At 44.4% G+C, this 21177-nt stretch overlaps 1 protein-coding gene across 1 annotated transcript in view; it reads right to left on the reverse strand.

The window, feature by feature from the left end:
- The window catches only part of LOC104406523 (unconventional myosin-X-like), a gene marked incomplete at both ends in the record, with an annotated part of 38547 nt that overhangs the window by 16127 nt on the left and 1243 nt on the right, over window positions 1-21177 (reverse strand). The window contains 9 exons of the mRNA XM_010015519.1: window positions 493-611; window positions 1474-1603; window positions 2957-3060; window positions 4691-4775; window positions 5414-5427; window positions 6777-6901; window positions 11597-11731; window positions 11976-12163; window positions 16560-16718. Coding sequence (XP_010013821.1) covers window positions 493-611; window positions 1474-1603; window positions 2957-3060; window positions 4691-4775; window positions 5414-5427; window positions 6777-6901; window positions 11597-11731; window positions 11976-12163; window positions 16560-16718 — 1059 coding nt within the window. The remainder of the gene's footprint in view (window positions 1-492; window positions 612-1473; window positions 1604-2956; window positions 3061-4690; window positions 4776-5413; window positions 5428-6776; window positions 6902-11596; window positions 11732-11975; window positions 12164-16559; window positions 16719-21177) is intronic.

The following is a 21177-nucleotide window of genomic DNA, read 5'->3' on the forward strand; positions in this document are numbered from 1 at the left end:
GGTTCAGAAGATAAGAACTACATATCAATTTATTTGGTCCCCTTTTGTGGCTGTACGGATACAAAGAAGCTACTGAGGGGTAGCAATCTACTATCTGCCCAATGTTTCATGGTAACTGTGTGCAAGCTTTTTTTTTTTGCAGTAAATGCAGCTTAACCTGGGAGTTTTGCAAGGTAAAAGCACGCACATGTGCAATTACCCCAAAACATCTGATCTACCTTTTGCATGACAGAAGTGTGACCTAATTCTAGGTGAGCGAAAGGTGACTTAAAACCAGTATTGTGCATTGCTATTTGCAAATGAACTCCCCTGTAAAGCCTAAAAAGCAGAGTCAACACTGGGACCTGAACTACCAGTGAGGGCAAAATACTTGAGGACACAGGTGAGCACCTAGGGAGTGTAACAGGAAGCCCTAAGCTTCAATGGATGATACAGGAGGAAGAGAGAGGGTCTGGAAATGCAGAAGTGGCAGAAGCAGCACTGGGCACTTACCTGCTCCACAGTGAGAGGGGAGCTGATCTCTTCCCCACGCAGAATCATGGACCTCTGTGTCAGTACTTCAGAAAGCTGAAAGGCATCTAAGCCCAGGAGGTCACTGGCAATGTTCAGCACTGATGACAAAGGAGGACACACTTTTTTTTCCTCTGGATGGATCCCCATCATTCATGGGGGATCCATATTCTACAGCTCAGCAAGGAAATCCCAGGGACTTCTACAAGGCAAGTGACTAAAGCCCAGCACAAAACACACTCCTCTTTACTTAATTCTCTTTGGCATACTCAAAGCTATAAGCTCCAGTATAAGGAAGGGTCAGCATCTGTTACTGGCCACAGTCAGACACTCATGTAAGTCAGCCTTTCTGCTGACAACCAGAAGAGCAAAGCACTGTGTAAAGATCAGCACCAGTAAAATATTTATTGAATGAGAAGATGTGTTTTCCTAAGGGCACAGTAGTGCCATCTGAGAGTGGGATTACTAAACTTGAATGTCAAGAAGACGGGCAATTAACTTAAGACTTGAAGCATTTGTAATATATATTTATTGCTTCTGTCTGTTTAGGGATTCACTTTACCAGACCAGCTCAGCTTGCATAATTGTAACACAGTGCACACTAGCAGATACTCAAAGGAAGATGTAGGGAAGTCTCTTAACAGACTACTTTTAACTCAAAATCCTCTATGTTCTTATTTCTTTCAGCTTTTTCAATGCAAAAGAGAAGACATGAGACTGTAGTCAGTCTGAGAGTATCCAGGACAACAAATGGATTACATGGCCACAGCCCAACTAAATCATATCAGTGCTTTAGAGCCATGCATCCTGTGGCAATGGTTTTGCAGGGTTAAACTGCAGAGAAACTGCTCGCAAAGGCACTGCAGATCAGCATAGCTGAGGAAGAAAGGACAATGGAGTGAGCTTTACTGGGGACCTTACAGGGCTTTGAATGGTTTACCAAGTTGCTGGGGTCACACTTACCGGCTTTTGTTGTGACCTGGGCCCCGCCAGCTGTCATGAATTCAACATTTCCCAAATGAAGAGTGCCAGAAAGAAGTCTGAAGATGTCTCTGATTTCTTCAGTGCTGAAGTCCACCACCTTCATGGCAGTCTAAGCAAAACCATACTGCTAATGTTGGCTGTACATACAGCCACAGTACAATGCAACCACCACACCTATCCCCAGCCTGTGTAAGATGTAAACCTCAGAATTATATTAATCACGAATCAAAGAGAAATGGAACAGCACAGACGCTCTCTAAGCTACACATCTGTTAATGATCTTCATTGTCTCCCATTCTCTCCATCATTTATTCTATCCCCATCTAAAGCAGGTGGATATTTGCCCTGTCCTCAAGCTGGAGTTTGCTGCTGCTGTTGCCTGTCACAGGAAGAACATGTTTGTGCCTGTGTGAGGAAATCCTTTCCTGAACACTGACAGTACAGGTTATAGATGTCACCGGACTGCTTCTACATTCTGCTTTATTGTCTTCCCTGGAGGCGGAATTCTTATTTGATCCAGGTAAACCCCTTAATTTCCTCTATCTTAGAATAATAGATTAATGCAGCAAGATTTAAAACCAGGCTTTCAGCATTGACTGCTAGATGGTTAAAACCAGGTTACCAGATAATGAGCAAGTATGGTACATTCCCTCTGCTTAGTGCGTGCATGTGAGCCTAGGTTCTTGGGGCATAAATTGACATTGAAAGGTAAGACCTAGTTTTCACACATTCACTCTGCCAGTGGGGCGCTTCAGGATTCTAGTTCCCTTCTTTACTCCAGTTGTCTCCTCAGCTGAAGTATAAATCCCATGTTGCTATTGAAACCTCTGCTGTGCAGGAGACATTTCTTTCCCTTAACTCATACTTACATAGGACCTACTGAAATCCTAAGCTGACTCCTCTCAGCTTGCCTATCTGGTTTCACCTACATTACTAAAGCCTTTTGACCAATAACCACTTATCAAACAAAACATGAATTGCATACTCATCCTGCTAAACCCATAGCCTCTGGTAAAGTTACAGATGTCTACTGAAATTTGTGTGATATTTCAGAATATGGTATTTGCACAGGTGATACAACTTCACCAGAACATTTCAGGAGAACACTACCTTCAGACCAAACTGTTCCCCTTCTAATGGTCCATGTGAGATTTCCTGCACCAGGCCATCTAGAGGGCTCCCAGGAACCATTATGGGGTGGAGTTTATGCTCCCCAAAGTCTACGTCATTCTAAATTATTATTCATCCTTGACTGCTTCCCCAATTCCCCCATTTCTGTATAGAAAAACCACTTTTTGAGCCTTGTTTTTACCATAAAAAGATAGAGCTGAATTTCAGACTGGTTGCACACCATATTTTGTCTTAGGACAAATAAATTCTGCCTGTGGGATCTAGACCCTGCAGCACGTTTAGCCCATGAGACTGTGCTCAGAAGTTCAGGAGGAGTTAGGACAAGACTCACCATGACCTTACTGAACATCTCTACGTCATTCAGGTTCTCATCAGTCACACAACCAGACTGGTTCAAGTAGTGGTAACTCTCTGGCTCAGAGAGGAAGAGGCTCTCTGCAACAGAGGAAAGAGAAGTAGGGAGGAGAAAGACAACAATTTATACAGCAGTCAGCCTTTTCACTCTATGATCTTTGACCCTTAAAACAGTGCGTATGTTTACCACAGGGAGAATTCATCTGAACAGATTCCTTATCCCTCAAAACCCACACCTAGACAACGAATGCATTGGGGAAGGAAAAGAGGAGGTGTGTGGTAACAAAGCTTGCAGATGGTATGCAAAATGATTTAGAACATTCAAATCCCAAGCTGCAGACTTGCAGAATAATGCTTTAATACTGAATTGTCACAGAAAAATAACAGAAGATTAAATTCAATCTCATAAAGTGTACAGAAAAATAGTCTTAACCATACACATACAGTAAAGACCTCTAAGTTAGGTATTACCACTTGAGGCAGAGTTCCAAGAGACACAGTAAGATTTCTAAAGATACCATGTCATTGCTGAGCAACAGTTAAAAACTGAATACAGTTCAGTTCCTTCAGTTTTAGAAAGAACACAAAACTAAACACAAAGCCATAATTAGGTCTCTCTACATATCTAAACCACAACCTCACCTTAAATACTATCTGCATGTTTGATCTCCCATTTTGAAAAAGATAGATAGAGAAGAACTATGGAAAAAGGAGACAAGGATGATCAAGAGCTAGAAACACATTACAGATGGGGGAAGTGAAGCAGCCTGGGACACCAGCTTGGAAGGAGATGGGGAAGAATAGCAAAGATCTGTTGAAGAAAATAATCTAATTTGTATGCTTTCTCTAAGCATTTGCTGATAACCATGGTCTCCACTTTCCTTTTGTTGTAGTTGGATCTCTGAATAGACCTGTGTAGCCGTTCCTGCATGAACTCTTTAGAACTGAAGCCCTGCTCCCACTCTGTGTCAGGACCAATCTTCTGTCTGATTATCCTAACATACACAGAATAAAAGCATAAAGAAGTTCCCCAATCCCTCAAAACCGGAGTGCAACTGTAACATTTTCCTGTCCACCTATGTGACCTCCTCAGCAAGACCACCAGTGCTCAGCAGTGCTGGGGCAGCTACACACAAATGTTGTTAAGGGGGTGCTATACTACCAAGAGGACTCTTCCACTGCCTGCAGCTGCCACTTTCTCTGTATGCCCTCTTCCAGACCCACCTCTCCTTTCCCCATGTACAGAGCCATAAATCCTTTATTCAGATACTAGATATGTTTTGACTCTAGTCCTGCCACTACATCATCGCTGATCTAATTCATCTCTCTCCTCTTACCTATACTGAAGGTTTGTTGTGTAAGTATATCTGTCTCTCCAACTTTTGAACTCCCTGAACAGCTCCCATCAGCATCTGAATCAAGAGACTTCACTCTTTCTTTGCCTTTAGCTAATTGCATTACCTCATCACAGTTGCACAGACTTTTCCCTCCAGCTCAGAATGCCTGACGTGTCTTTTCTCATACAATATTTCTGTCATCCTCAGCCTATTTATCTCGTATCTCCTTTCTGTTTCCCATTAAATCACCATATGGCCTTCAAGAAAAAGTTATATATCAAGTACCTGAAATATCCATGCTCTGACTGACTTACACCTGCTTCACATGCTGGACTGGAAAGAGGACAGAGCCATATTCCAGAAAATGAAATTACCTTTCTGCTCCTTGCTCACACCAGCTAGAAGAGCATAAAAGATATGGTAATTCCTCTCTCCGGGATTCTGGTGTACCACTCTGTTCTGAAACAAAGAATACAGGAGTAGCCAGTAGAAAGAGATTGCACTTGTGGTTGCAAAGGCAGAGAGGACCATGATTCAGGTAAATCTCCAGGGACAATACACAGGAGGGGCTTCTTCCAGTTCAGTGATGGCGTTGTCTAAATAAGGTCTATATGAAGATCTTATCATGTGTGGCTGTGCAACCAAGCACATAGACTTCTCTGAACTCAGAGTGTATATGCATGGACAAACTGAACTTTGCCAGTTCTGGGCCCACAACTCAGTGAGTTCTGGTGTTCAAAGCAACCTACATCAGAGCAGAGATGTCTGCATTTTGGAGTTGTAACCCCATATTCCTCTCCATGGAATTGAGTTTCCAGGTACTCTCTCCTTTTCCCCTTGGTAAACAGCTTTTTCTTGAAGTTTCTCTGTAATGCACAGTTTATAAAGACAGGAGAACAGGTTCTGATAAAGAAGGAACAAACATAGTTCCTTCACTGTCCTCTTCCTCAGTTGAGACAGCTGCAGTAGTAACACCTAAAAGCTAATGTCTATGATGTGCTGTGACAGAGGCACCATTGTCCTGGAGGAGATCTAGCACTACCCCACCATACTGTGAGGACAGGGCTCGCCCAGCAGTCAGTAAAGGTGACACCTACCTTTTCCAGTAAATCTGAACAGCTTGTTAAGGAAAAACGATTCAAATATCATATTCACAGATCTGCTGATGACTGGCAAAGAATCTTCTAGACACATTAGGATGAACCCTGTAACAAGCAACAAATCATTAAACAGCTGACACTTTGGAAAGTGGAACAAAGACTGGTCCCAAACATCATCTCGGATCCTCTTTACTTCTTGTCCAAGGAAGTATCACGTGCCAATGTGCCAAAGATACATTTAAAAGGGCAGGGTCAGATAGAGCATAGGACCTGTACAATGGTGAGGTAACCTTGCAAAGGATGAGCCACATTAGGGACACCTGAAAAGATGGAGAGGCCACTCTAATCTGAAAGTCTGTACTGCACACAGTAAATCTTGCATCAGTTCTCATAGCTTCTACAAGAGACTACTATCTTTAATCTACCGAGCACAAAAAGCAGAGACTAAACAATCCAAGCCTGTTATTTACAACAGTAGTAAATTCATCTGGTTCCTACTCCAGTGGAAATTGGTGTGGTTTGCAGTCATTAGCAGCTTTGAATATCAGCATCAAGAAATGTAGCTAGGGCAGCTTTAGCTGCCTCATGTAGACAAAAGATAGTCTTTGTGGGAAGGGTACATGGGCATACAGGGAAGAAAGTGGTCATAGCACAACATAATTTGACTATATCCAGTCTTCCCTGTCCTTGTTGTCATTGGGACAGGCTCCTCAGGGAAGTGCTCATGGCACCAATCCTGTCAAGAGTTCAAGGAGCATCTGGATGATGCTCTTAGTCATATGATTTTGTTTCAGGTAATCTTGCGAGGAGCAGAGAGTTAGAGTCAATGATCCTTCCAGGTCCCTTCCAACTCAAGATATTCTATGATTCTATGATTAGTGTTCCAAGGTCCACTGGAGATGGGCAGCCCAAAACAGGGAGTCATCATTGGTCCTCTGAATTCCTGTTCTCTGCATCCCAATATCGTGCAGAATATACTGATTCTTAGCTTAGTCTCACTTTTCTAAATTGTGAATTCACTGACAGAACTAACATAAGGGAACAATCTTCTGTGAACAACAGGATGCAATCAACATGAGGGATCTTCTTAGGCAGCAAATTCTAGGGATTTAAGTATCAAGTGTCGTGACTGCCAAATGAAAAGTCAGCCTGTGTGTCCCTATCTAATGTAGTACCTAGACAAAAGGTTTCCAGAGTTATGTGTTGCAGAACCACAAACCTTTTCCCTCTTTAAGTTGCAAATTTTCCCACAGTTATAAACTGGCTTTGAGAAACTGTGATGAGATTTCCTGACCCACTCTGAGCTCCTCTTCATCTTCACTTACTCCACCCATTTCTGGTCCACTGAAGAAAAGGATACAATCAGTTACTCGGCCTCCTTGGATGTGTCCATGTTGAGAGAAGTGCAGCTGGATGAACTTGCCAAAGCGGCTGGAGTTGTTGTTATAAATTGTCTTGGCATTTCCAAAGGCCTCCAAAATGGGGCTGCAGAAACAAGGCAATGAAGATACAATTCGTGATGAGATACTATTAAAACAGGCATGTGCCCAGCCCTTTGCCATTTGCACAAGTGTGCACTGCCATGCGAGATTAATTTGTTACAGCATCAGACTGGACAAGCAGAAGAGCTCAAGGGCAAGGAAGGATGGCAAGAGCAATTTAACATGCTACTAGATGAAATTTAAGCCTTTGGGATTGGAGATAATTAAATGAGTCCCCAGTGAATATGGGTTGCTGGCTGGTGTTCACGCTGTCAAGGGCATTCCTCACCAACGTGGCTTCAGGAAATGAAAGGAGGCAAGACCCAGCCAGGTATGTGCTTAACACAGCAGCATCCCATGATACGGACTTGTGGTTGTTTTGTTTCAGGATTTTCAGAAGCATCAAATATATAGGGCAAATACTCTGTAGGTTTAAATTGTGTGCTATTTTGTTTCTGCTTCTATCTTTGAGAGAGAAGACAGTATAAACTATCTCTGAAAATTACAAGCAAACATTTTCAAACTATCAAACATAGTACTAAATTGATTTGTTTGCTACTGGAGCACACAAGCCCTTATTACTTAAATCTTACTTAGGCTGGTACAAGCCACATGGTTTACAAGTAAAGGGACTATATAAACATACTATAGATTCAAAAATTTTATTCTAAGAGAGCCACATAATCCATTTCAGGAAAAAAAAAATGTTGAGAAATAATCTACCACTAAACTTCAGACAGGTAACGAAGTGAAGAATTCTGTCTCCTGGTCACCTTCCTGTCTTCAAGCAGGTTCATACAATATGGAAATTGGTGAAGCTTTTTGGCTCTTGCTCCACATAACAGTACAAGGGAAACCTTGAAGCATTCAAACTGACATGCTGAATCCAGGATTAAAATGTTCATTTTTGCAGTTTAGCCAATTCTAAAATAACCTGAAGGCCTGAAAAACAAGGAGTCATGGAGATGCTACAAGAACAGCCTGTATGTGGGTCATGTTTATTTTTAAAACATGTAGTTTTTAACAAAAATTTTTGCTACTATCACCCTGAGAATTACCGGCTTTTTAAACATCTCTATCAATCCACTGTGTGGTTCCACTGGAGACAGGGGCAGATACAGGATTATTCACAAGTTAATAATTATTAACATGACAAATAATCACAACTACAGATACTGCTGGAGATTGCTGAAAGCTTCAGGCCTTGCAAGTGTTAGCTAAGTGAGAACTGTGGTTAGGAAAGGCCCAACAACCTTCAGGAAACTTCAGACTGTATTGTCCTAATTTATTTCTTGAAAATACCACTTTAAATATACAAAAGCATAGAAACTAGATTTCTCTGTTATAATAGGTTACAACCACAGAAATCCCAGTCATAGAAATCTGTGTGCACAGATCAGGAGGTTAAGTTCCTTGCCCTGGAGGATGTGAACTCCAAGACCCAAGCCTCTGAAAGAAGTATGTAAATAAGGACATTGCACAGGAATATCACACTGAGCACACCAACGCCATGAATCAACAAAAATTAATGGGGACAACCAGAAAAAGGGAGGACGGGGTTACACTATGACCACCTCAGCTGCAGTGAGAGTGCAACAACCAGCCAGACAACCTTTATGGCTCTAAGTCATGTTAAATTAGATAAGCAAAGCACAAGGAAGTATCTTCATAGTTTAGTTCGGTGATGGGCTTGCGCACGTGAGTGCAGAATTCCTTCAGGGATGGGGGAGGAAAAAGGCAAGTGGGTGTCTGAGGCTGCTGGCAGCTGCAAGGCAGAGGGGTGGGTGAGCTGGTACAGCCGGCAGTGAGGGCAGGTGCCCGGGCCGAGCAGACTGCCCACACCAGCAGGCACATCGCAAAGTGGCATTTGATGCCACATCAAACTGTGTGAGGTGGAGCAGCACATCGGGAAGATGATGCTGGCTGCTTGGCTGGATGTAGGCAGGGTGTGTTGCAGGACTGAAAATGATGAAAACAGTTTCAGCAGGGCCGCAGAAAGTGAAGCCTGGATTTTAGAAATACTGCAACATATGCAGCTCCAGAATTCAGATGCATAGCTGAAGACAAAAAAAGAAGATCTGAAGATTAGAGGGATGAATAACAGGAAAGGTGACTATGCTGTCAGCAGTGTCACCCAACGCAGAGAAGTGAAACAAGCAAAAAAAGAAAGCTGAGAGGAAAGTTAGCAGAATTTTTAATGGAATGATGGATATTTTCAAGAAGGAAAACAGACCAAATCAACAGTGCCAAAGGAGTTTTAAGAGCCTGATTTCTGAGAAATATGCCAAGTATGAATGTTACAACACACAAGCAAATGATACAAAGCTGACTTTGTTTATAATGCTATCTGAAATTGAGAAAGAATCCAGCATTGTTCCTGGGTATGTGCTGGGGTGCAAGGATGAAAAGCTGCCACAAGCTAACCCAAGGAGGGCCATTTGCAGAGCAAGTGGGGCAGAACAGCGAACGCATGAGGTAGACTTGATAAGAGCAGAAGCAGCTTCTGATTCCAAGCCAGGTCTTCACCTTCTCAGGGAAAAGGTGACAATTCACACTGCCTGGCACCCACATTGCAATAGCTCACTTGACACTAAAGATGTACACAAACAGGTCACGAGCTCTTACTCCACTAAACCTCACAGCTGTGGGATCCTGCAGACTCTGGAATCACTTACTTTACCATCATAAGCTTTCTGGACCACAGTCAAGTTACCACTTAACCACTAAGTGGGCTTGAGCCTTCTAAGCCACTTGCCTTAAAGCAGATTTTGCAGATCTTGAGTCATGACTGTATTGCACTTAAGAGCTTTTACCAATTTGCCAATGTCCCTGGTAAAATATGCACCCTGTAAAGCATAAATCATCCAACGATAGCCTCTTCGAGCACCAGGTCCAAAGTCAGCAACCCTTCTCTTGATGCTGCTCTGCTTATAAGGAACCTAAAAACTGCAATGCTCTTGCAGCTGCCATCTTAGACACTGCATGTCTGCTTAGGCTATTTTCCCCACAGTTACTAGTAACTTTTTGTGTCACCATCTTCCAGAAACATTCCTTCTCTTAAATATGCCACTTGCATCAGAGTCATTTTTACACAGATGGTTCAAAGGATCTCAGCTATTATACATCTAGATCCTGTTGCAGATATCTCATTTACTTCTCTGGAGGTTACTGCAACTATCACAGTCTCAACCTAGGACCAACCTGCAGCCTCGCCCTTGACAGTACTGAACTGCAAGACCCCCAGCAAGGCTCTCCAGTCACAAGCAAGACAGTCTTGTGTTGGGAAATTTTCATTTAATTTAATTTACTAAATAGAATTCAGGTGTTAAGAGAAAGGAGGACACAAACACAAACCAGACACTTAAGTAAACATCCTTCCTCCCTCTACCGAAGGCTTACCTGAAAGTCAAACATCTATTGTCCATCTTTTCTTAGCCTCATCTCCCATTTTAACACCAGTCCTTCACAACTCCACCCTCAAGCCAGCTGGCAGCACAGGAGGCTGGGGTCACACACACGTAACTGTTTCTTTCTGTCTCTCTTTGCTTCCTTACTGGTTTTGCCCAACTGCGCTTTCCCTATTCAGGTTTTCCTGACACTTTTTTCCTTGGTGCCCCTGTTCCAGCATGGTTCATCCATGGGCCATGGTCCCCCAGGTGTGTCCCTGCCCTTGCATAGGTCACTAGAGTCCCTTGAGGGTGTCAGGACCTCCTTTGGCATGAGGGATTCCCCACAGAGTGTGTTTCCATCCCTTTATGGCTGCCAGTTTCTTTCCCAAACATGTTTGACCCAGGCCAGACTGGGTGGGACTTTGACCAACTTGGTCTAGTAGACGGTGTCCCTGCTCATGGCAGGGGGGTTGGAACTAGATGATCTTTAAGGTCCCTTTCAACCCAACCCATTCTATGATTCTATGATTCCCTGCCTACCTGACGCCTTGGCAAGGTTTTGGTGGGTGGTGGTTATTTCCCCGTTCCAGCCCAGGGCTTCTTCCCACACAGCCCTGTTGCAGCCTCAGCAACCTCCTTGCTTGTGTCCCTTACAGCTCCCATGGATGTTTCTTCATGAAATCACCTGCCTGGACAGCAAGAGAGCTGCAGGGTGGCGCACAGGACACATGAGGGCAAGGCATACCAGGGGTCTGAAACAAGTGGCATGCAGGGGGATAGTGAGGCTAAAGGAGGAGGCCAGGACTCAGAGCGTGATGGAGATTCACCATTAGCACAGCCACAACTGAGAGCTGTAGGAGACAGGGATGACCTGAGACAGCCAGGGAGGGATGTTACCTATGTCCCCTCCAGCTACTGACACAAGAGATGTAGAGCTGGAAAGAGGGACAGCATAGTGATGCATGGGTAAGCTCTAAGGTGCAGCCGTGTATACTGACGAAAGGAGAAATCCCAGCTTTGGCTGGAGCATTAATTCTCTGTCTGCCACATACACCCCACACTGCTGTTGGAAAGAAGCCTAATTTATCCATGGGCAGCTGGGAGAGCAGCCAGTGTGAAGCATCCTGGTAAGACCACAATTGCTGCATTTCCCTGACATGACACTATTCAGCTGCATGATCCTCACTGCCTAGGTTTGCCTCCATCCACAGCACAGCTATCCAGAAGGCAGAGCCCTACCAAAGACAGGCTGACCCAGCACAACAGCATCTGCAAGGACTGGCTTCACACACCGGTGAGAGTGACTGTACCTGCTTTCCAGGATGGCTTCTTCCACGCGAGTGCTCTTCTCAGATGCAGGGCCCCCAAGGGAGGTCTGGCTCATAGCTGACAGAAATTTCAGCAGCAACTTGGTACTCTCAGTCTTTCCAGCTCCACTTTCTCCACTGTTAAGAAAAAAACATACATTTCATTCACAAATCTCAGACAGACAGAGCTAATGACCATCCCACCCACAGCAGAAAAGGGATCTCCAGGAATAAACACATAGCATCTCCACTGGTGCAAGCAGGGACCAGGCAAAGTGTAGGCAAGATGGTGTGGATATTCAGGTAGATGTCATTGCAAATGGAGCAGCAGAAGCAAGGTATATAATGCAGTCTGGGAGTAGCAGGTTGTCCCATTTCTAACCTTATCAGAACACACTGGCTGTCATGACGCTTCCACAAGCAGCAGTAGCACTCATTAGCAGTGGCGAAGATATGGGGAGGCAGCTCACCCAGGCGGTGCTGTCTGTACAGGTCTATGGCATCCACGCTGTACAGTCCAGGGATGAGTTTATAGGGATTTACTGATGCCAAGATGGAACCAATGTTTGTCTAGGGGGAGAAAACAAAACACAGCAAGGAAATAAAGCTCCTGGAAAAAAACAAAAAAATCACAACAAACCCAGACCCTGAAATAACTCGTGGTGAAGGAAGAAAGCCTAAATAAGGAACTTGGGCTTAAGTAGAGAGCTCCCCAATTTGGCAAAGAATGTCAAACCCCAGGGCAGGGGCTGCACAACTGGGTATGGATGGGGCAGTTTGAATTTTGCTGCTCTGCAATAAGATATTCTTTGCTTAATTAAGCTTACACAATTTAAAAACATGAAGCCATCTACCTGCCCAGCTACCTTGCACTGTGCTTGAATCTGAAAAGCAGAACCAGCACTGAAGGAGTGTCAGGAGATACCTTCAATGCCCCTATCTGCAGTCTTAAGTAGAGGGGGCTTGGCAGGGTTCAAGCAACTCCTGAATGAAGAGGTGGGACACAGAGATACACACACATGCACACATGTGTGTGCAAAGAGCCACTAAAGCATATTGCTTTAATTCTGCTGACAAATGCTGTTTGGAGCAGCTTAAATCATTCGGTAAGCCAAATCAAAATTGACAGCTGAAAATGAAACTCAGAATTTCAAGTCATAACATTTCTACATTTTCTAAGCATTTTATTTTGAAAATATTTATTTTGAAAATCTCACAGTTCAAGAAAAGAGTTAGTAAGGTTTAAAAATAAACACAGAAAGCCTAATACTGAATTTCTAATGTATTCTTTTGTGAAGTCAGAAGCAAATTAATTTTGGTTTTTGAGCATGACTTTTTCGGTTCAGCCAACCAGCTCAAATCCAGTTATTCTCAGAGCTGCACTTCAGAGCAATGGTGCCACCTGCTTCCTAACATTGACTTTGTAATATGGTCAACATCCATCTTAAATGCTGCTGGTGCAGTGGCCTCCTTCGCAGGGACAGCTTGGACTGCTCTACTCCAGGAATACCCATTCTCAGCAGGGGTGACAGAGGAAACAGATAGCTGCAGAAGGTGCCAAGCTTTGTGGCCAGGGACAACATCTACTATCATTTCCAAACCATGAACTACGAGTCACCACATACATATACAAGGATTTGTATGCATCCATTGGAGAAGTTGTAAATAAAACACTTGGTGACAAGAAAGACACATGCTTTGTCCCTGCCAAATGGAATCTGAGGCCATACTGCAATGCCAAGCTCTGAAGCCAGACTGAGAAATGCTGTAGTCACCAAAATATTTAAGACTCATTTAGGAAAGCAGCAGTCAGAGGGTATCAGAGGGAAAAAATCCACGTAGGCCTAATTGCATTATGAGTATGAACAGGCTAGCATGCAACAAGTCCTGAGGATCCTCTGACATGGAGTTTTGTGGGCAGAAATATGATTCATTGGTGATGAAAGCAATAAGCAAGCAGCTGAACTTTGGCAAGATAAGTGTGAGAAAATAGGAAAGCACTGATAGAGAAAACACAGATCAGGAAAAAGCACTGTACAAGCAGCTGAGCAACAGACATTGTCCAGAGACTAAAAGACAGAGATGTCCATCCTGACACTTCTCTCAGATCTTCACTGCATTTTTTTCCTCTCAGGTGTTTCATTTTCAATTTCCCACTCTAGTTTCCGTTCTCACAAGGAACAGGGCTCCCACCTCAGTCCCTTTCAGTTCTTCCACTACAGCTATCTCTTCCAAAGGTGTTTCTAGGAAACTGTCCCATCTCTCAGTTGCAGTTTCTTCATCACCTGCAGTCCCTTACAGACAATTTCTATCCACAAATTTTAATAGCGGTAGCATTTGTGAATCAACCATGTACATACCAGCCACTCCATTAGCAAGAAGTGATCATCCCCAGATGATTTAGAGCAGGACAAGCCATGCATGGCATGTCTACTTCTCAAGACAATCATAGAATCATAGAATCAAGAGAACAGATCCTACTTGGGTGGTTCAGTTTGGCACAGCTAGGAACAGCACAAAACATGGCAGTACACAGCCCCTGGCTCATTTATACATCACTCATATTATGTTGGATCTGCTTTTATTAAGGGATACAGGAATTGTAGGAATTAAGAGAGAAGGGCAGATGCACTCCTAAAAGCTGCAGTTTGTTGCTATTCTCACATAAATTCCTTAAACACTTTGGTAGAGATTGATTAGGATTTCTTTGGAAAACAAAAGGTACTGCTGAGATTGTCAGTATTCCTGTAGCAAATTAATTATAGGTACCACACTAGTCTAGATACACTGCTACCTTCACTCCTTGACCAAATAGGACCTCTTTTAGGAGGTCATGGTAGGATGCCTCCAGGCATCAGAGCAGCTCAGAACTGCACTGCCCTTTTTCACAGCAGCTGTCCATTTCACATTCTCAGTTTTCCATCCTCTCATTAATTATTTTTATTATTTTATTATTATTTTTAATACTAGTTATCAGTATTCGAGGTTACCCATTCCTTTAGTGAATGTGTTTCCCAGACAAATAATTGTATTTCTCATCTGATTCTGGTCTCTCTGATTTCCTTCCAAATATTTTTGGCCCTGACTGAAAAGCATAAGTCCTCTCAGTACAGCTTCATCTGCAATCTTAGCCTACGTTCTATCTGTGGAGACTGTTGAGGATGATATTAAATGAGCACAAGCTCTGTAACATTCATGGTATTAACAGATCACTGCAAGTCATTAGGTGACAGCTGACACTCTCAATTTCTGCTTAACTGAAAACTATATGCAGCTGGCCTATGGCAAAAACTAATTGTTTGTGATAAGGTAATTGCAACTGCACTGCAGAAATGCAAAACAGCACTTGTACAGTTTGATGTTCTTCAGGTCAGACACTGTGCACACACATACCTAGATACAGTCCCACACTCAAGGAGGGGCTTACAATCCTTCACTGTGGGGTTTTTCCTATTGCCGAGCATGTTATAGAAGTCAGGCCCCTTCATAAATCTCAAAAAAGTCAGATCTGAGGTGCACAGCTGGCATTCATGCACTACACACAGGCCAAAAGTGGTATCATGTTTAAACACCTTTACACACAGATGGAGAAGGCACAGAACTAATACTGAATAGAAGAAGGAATGAGAATCTAGTTGAGTATGTCCCTGCTCATTGCAAGGGGGTTGGACTAGATGACTTTTGAAGATCCCTTCAAACCCAAACTGTTCTATGATTCTGATTCTATCAGAGCTGGAGGAAAGGCATGGAATGGAGGAAAGGCACCTTATGGAGACACAGCTGCTGTGACACTGTTAGAGTCCTGGTGGTGTAGCATTTCTGGTGCAAGGCACAAACTTAAAAAGGAGAGAACCCTTACTCACATTTCAAAGTGTGAGGAAGAGGAAGTGGGAGGAATATACCCACATGGGCAAAGAGCTGCACAAACACATAGTGCATGTCAAACACAGGTCAGGAAGAGCAGCAAGGACAAGGGCCATCAAAAGAGTGTGTGCACATGAGTGCTGCCACAGGGTCACAAGGCTGTGTTGATAAACAGGCAAGGGGGATCTACAGCAACAAAAAAGAGAATTTGCAGTCTCCTCCACATCCTGGTGCAGGAGATGGTTCAGAAATGGGGTCACTTTATTCAACATTTCCTGGAATACAGGTGCATATGGTTTGGTTGCCTTGGTAATAGTTGCTGTGCAACACAGATAGAGATTTACATTTTTTCTGTCAAAATCTGAAAAATTTTGGGTGCACATAGAATGGACAAGCAAGGTGAGAGTAAAGCAAAATAAGGCAGTCTTTGCAATATATCCTCCTGTCCTCTCCACATTTCAGCAGAGTACGGTGCCATGCCAGCACTCCAGGGATGCCTCCTCCCCAGTGTGGTTTCCCTCTCAAGTCCCTTTCCTGGTGCTTGCCTCTTTCCTGAGGGCCTGAGGGAAATCAGGATGTGCTTTGAGTACTCATTTGTGCAAGGACAGCAGGGCGACTCAAAAAAGGCACAACTGCACATAAAAGCAGAAGAATTAGGCAAGAGGTTTGCCTTCCTAGTTTTGGAAAGAAGCAGTAGCTTCATCTGTCCAGATCAGGAGGGATACTCAGCAACAACCTGTGTACACTGCACTTTCCAGACTACTTGGCCGTATAAACCTCTGAACAGCAAAAATGGGGAATCTGGGGAACATGAATGCCGGCTTGTAATACATGAATGTTCATGGAGGATACAGAGCTGCACAATTACCACAAAGCCTAGAAGTGAACATTCATGTTTTAGAAGTTCTATAGATGCAAAGATAGAGGTAGGATCTCACAGGGCTGATGGAACTGGCAAGGCAAGGAAAAAAATCTCATTTTCTATCCACATGAAACAATGCTCATGAAACAACGCTAAAATCAGTGTCTCACATGCTAAATGGCACCAAAACTAAACAAAAATCATTAGCCAGAAGGGATGTGGCCCAGCTTGAGCACTTACATAGATGTTACCCTGTTGATAGCGCTGGCGCAGGTTAAGCAGGATGGCAGCTTCATGCAGATCTCCCAGCATGGACATGTCTTCTACCCCATCAATGCTGGTCTGGTGCATTGGCAAGACCTTTTCTCTGGTAAGGGAGGCCTTGGGGTACTGGAATACCTGGAAGAATGGGGAAAAGGACAAATAAGCTCATGACATGTGGGCACATGGTCTAATTCCCTACCAGAAACACGCCCCTTCTCACAGCTTTATACTTCAGCACTGGAAAAGGAAATGAATAATGCACAGATCTGCTCCCTATTTGTATAGACATTCTTCTATTCCTGTTCCTGCCAATTTGAGCTCTCTGGCCAGAAACCATATGGAACAGTCTCTTCTTTTGCTACAGAGTCAATCTCTCACCTCCGCTACTGACAGGGACAGATCAGTGCAAGGTTACTTTTTTTTAACAAAATCCCCTTAGCAGGAGCAGGTCACCAGCTGCCAGCTGCTCTTGGCTGCACAGGTATTACACACTACACTTGTAACTGTGAATAACAATGGCAGCTGCTCCCAGGAGACCAGGAACAATCTTGCACAAAAACATAGGTGGCATCATGTCTGTGTGGGGAGATGGAGACAAAGCTTATTCATTCCAAGTTTGGCCCTGCACTCTCCATAGGAGCAGCCAAAGAGTGTCTGGGAGAGACTGTCATGTCAGGACTAGAGGAAAGCAAAGCACATGAGAAGCCAAATAAGGGAGTGACATCCTGTGTGCACACTGGCATGTATGCATAAGATACTGCTTTCAAAATATTTGTGCAGTGACAGCTATGAACTTCTATCACTGCTCTGGGAAGTGCTTCTCTCTCCACGTGGTTGTACACTTTTTGACTCACTTGCTGCATCCTTCTTCCTGCTAGAGCTTCCTCCTCCTCCTCCTCAATTACCCACTATTCCGCTATCAGGTCATCTTCTTCACCCCCTTTCAACACAGCTGAGATTATGTGACTGCTCCCCTCCACCATTATGCATCCCAGCCCTCCTTTCCTCCTCCGCAAGCACGATGCTGGCATTTCACAAGTTATTTCAGTTGCTTCCCACTCTTGGATTCAACTGTGTGCCATCTCCCACCCAGTATCCCAAACTGCACTAGATGATAAGACCCAATATAAACAGATGGGAGACTTCATACAGGCAGCCTGGAGAAGCAAACTGGCCTGCAGTAACCCTTCCAAAGAAATTTGGGCTTTTCCTTCCCTTCTGGGGCTCTGGTCTCTACCTCATTTCCATCCCTTCTTGTCAGTCCTCCTACGTGCCAGCAAGAAACTGACAGACTCCACAGAGAATGAACCATGATCTATAGCATTGATCTAGCTGGTTTCTTCTGCCTGCTCTCGTGGAGTTCTTGGGCTGCTGTAATTGCCAGAGAGAGGCCATACACCAGCTGCAGCCTGAGGACAGAATGAGGTCACCCTGCCCCCTCCAACCTTGTGAGTCCCTTGCAGGGTGCTCACTGCTGCAGCGCATTGCAGATGCCCAGTGAGCACCCTTTCTTTGCTCTGCGCCTGTACCCTTGCCAGCATGGGGAAGGAATGACCTAGCACAGGATCCCTTTACAAGAACTCCATGCTACCTGTGAAGCCTGCACAGTTACAATAGCAGTTCTGTTCCTGGAGGGAGCTGGGGAGGAGAAGCAGGCTCATCTCCCTGGATGTGTTTGCCCCAAGTCTGCCCAGTCACACCTAATGTGACAAGGACTCGGTCTCTTCCACTGGGAAATCACCCCACAGTCCAATTTTCTTGCCAGCCAGGAAGCTTTCAAAAATACATAGTTCATGTTCATGAACAGTGTAGGATGGAGCCTGCTCCCAGCACACAGGCTTTCTCCAGGCATCTCTGGACTTCTCTGCACCACTTCTGCACCTGGGTATCAGAGAGGTACGACTGCTAGCAGCAGGAGCCCTGCTCTGCAAGCATGACCCAAAAGAAACACAGTCACTTCCTAAGAGAACTGATGGAGCAGGAAGGGAGAATGGAACAACTAAATTCAGTGGTGAGTACAAGCTGCAGATGCACAACGTGAACTGGACTCTGTCAGGAGAAAAACTACTACAGTACTTTCAAACCATGAGGCAGCAAACCACCCTGGCTTTCTCTTCTCTGCTGACTTTGACAAATTTCGGAAGGGGACAAGTCCAAAACAGTATGATGGGATCTTTCCTTACATCTGCCTGGCACTTGCTCATTTACCACTGCATTGTCAGCACTTGTGGCCATTTGGACCAGAAGAGAAATATTAAGAAAACATCTAGGGAAAAAGCTGAGTGGACAAGTGTTCCAAAAGATACCAGACAGTTGACAGCACCTGTGCCAAGAGGCTGCTGAGCATGAAAAATAACTTGTTTACTTGCTCTTGAGGACAACGCAGGAGAAACTGGGACCCTGAAGAACAAGAGGCCCAAAATACACAAGTAAATTATTAGGGATTAGATCATCACCTGTTAAACCTGAACTGCCTCTGACTGGGATTATTCAGCCATTTTTCTCAAAACCAAAAAGAATCTGGTACAAGCTCCTTGAATTAAGCAGGTGCTCTGGCATGACTGCAGTAAAGGAGGATTAGAAGCATTGGCTCTGGTACCCTCTAGTCAGAAATACTGCACAGGGGAAACACACTCCCTGGAGGAGCAGTCTGATGCCACACTGACACCTGTCTGTCCCTGAGGCTGGAGAGGTTCACTCTCACCCGTCACTGAACCCCTAGAGCTCACGCTTCCTCAAGCCAAGCCTGGGGCCTCCAGTCCCACTGAGATCTGGGAGGTGAGGCCTCTGCCTCTGGAAGGCACCTTCGGTATGCAGGAGAAGTTCCAGGCCTTCCCTGGCACTGGGTGAGAGTTGACTTCTAATCTGTCCTCCAGTCTCTATCACCAACAGGCTACAGTGATCATCCAGGATCCTGGAGACAGACATAGAATCACAGAACAGTTTGGGTTGGAAAGGACCTTAAGATCATCTAGTTCCAGCCCTCCTGCCATGGGCAGGGACACTATGCACTAAAACATGTCACCCAAGACTCTGTCCAACCTGGCCTTGAACACTGCCAGGGATGGAGCATTCACAACATCCTTGGGCAACCTGTTCCATGTTATGTTTTGTTCCCAAGATTGTGTCAAAGGGGTTTTCCAAGAGGAACTCTGAGAACTCTGAGAACTCTGAGGTTTGAGAGACAAATATTACCCAGACATGATGATGCTGTGCCTTAGAGGTTGCAAGGTGCTGCACTGATCCAGGCCAGCCAGGCCCTTTCTCACTTCTAGTCACCCCAGTAAAAAAGAGTCTCCTTTTACTCCACTGCTCATTTCTGGTCCCCTCCAGCAATCTGCCAGATCAGTTTGAAGGAACATCCTCCCCATCATCATGCTCCAGGTAACACGGAAGCACGGCTGGTAGGCCAGGCTACACTGCTGAGCTGAATATGATGGCTGATTTTGCCTGAAGCAAGTGAGAACCCAAACTGTTCTTTCAGCAAAGCTGCCTCTGGAATACCCCTTTTCCAACCAGTTAACATTTAAACAGAAAGTTATAGGTGTTAATAAGCAGATCTTTCAGCTTTCACTCTAACTACAAACAACCCATCAAATACCACACAGGCACTTCACAACGCAGGCAAAGATTTCTACTTTCTCCCCAGTGATAAACTGATTTTGTCTCAGATTTAGTGCACAGACAACAAAATGACCAGGACTCTCTCCAAGCCCCTGCAATGGTCAGGAATAAAGCAAAACCTGGCCAGCAGGCAAGCCAAGATGAGGATTGCCAACTCTGCTCACCAGGCTGAGCAAGGGAGAAACGATTCCTTTTCAACCTCAAATCCACCCTTTAGTGCAACCCTGGGCACTTGAGCAAAGCACCCACCTGGCATCTACGTTATGTTTATCCATAAAGCATTCACCTGATCTGTCTGGACTGTGATTTTCAACCTTGAGTTTCCTAAGAGTTGGCTCCTCCTTTCCTCCCAGGAAGTGACATTTCTGATAGATATGTTGCTTGAGGTATTTTTAAGAAAGTGAAAACAAATAACAAAGGCTCTGAAGCATGAGTGGATTTCTTAGAGCTGCAAAAGCTGCAGGAAGGCTGGCCACAGCAAACATGGGAACACTAAATTTAGCAATCCTAAAATCAGAGGGATCAACTAGCCCATGCAATCCAAGGTAAAGTGAAGATGTTTTCATCTGAGTTGTCACGTGGGGTAGGACAGACAACCCCTCCCACAGTTACGAAGCAATGAAGGTGGCAGGTGAGGGAAGCACATAGGAAAAAATGTAACCAAAAAAAAAGGAAACAAAACCAAAACCAAATTTACTTTTCTTTTTTTTTAGACCTGTGACTCCACCCAGCATCATCCTGTGCACACTTTCTAGCATGGACACAGGCTGGCGGTGGGTGCACCCACTCAGCTGGCTCTATGGACGGGATTTCTGGTGTTCTTTCTGAGGTGCCAGGTGGGTTTCGAGGATTTTCCAAGGCCACAGCAGCGTATCAGAAGAGATGGGAGCAAGTCTACAAGAGTTACAGAAGTACTCACCATTTGTTGACCCTCCACAGGCTGCTGTGTACCCATGATGAACACCCCTGT

Source organism: Nestor notabilis, unplaced genomic scaffold (genome assembly GCF_000696875.1).
Source record: "Nestor notabilis isolate BGI_N333 unplaced genomic scaffold, ASM69687v1 scaffold12375, whole genome shotgun sequence".
In the NCBI taxonomy this organism is placed as follows: Eukaryota; Metazoa; Chordata; class Aves; order Psittaciformes; family Psittacidae; genus Nestor; species Nestor notabilis.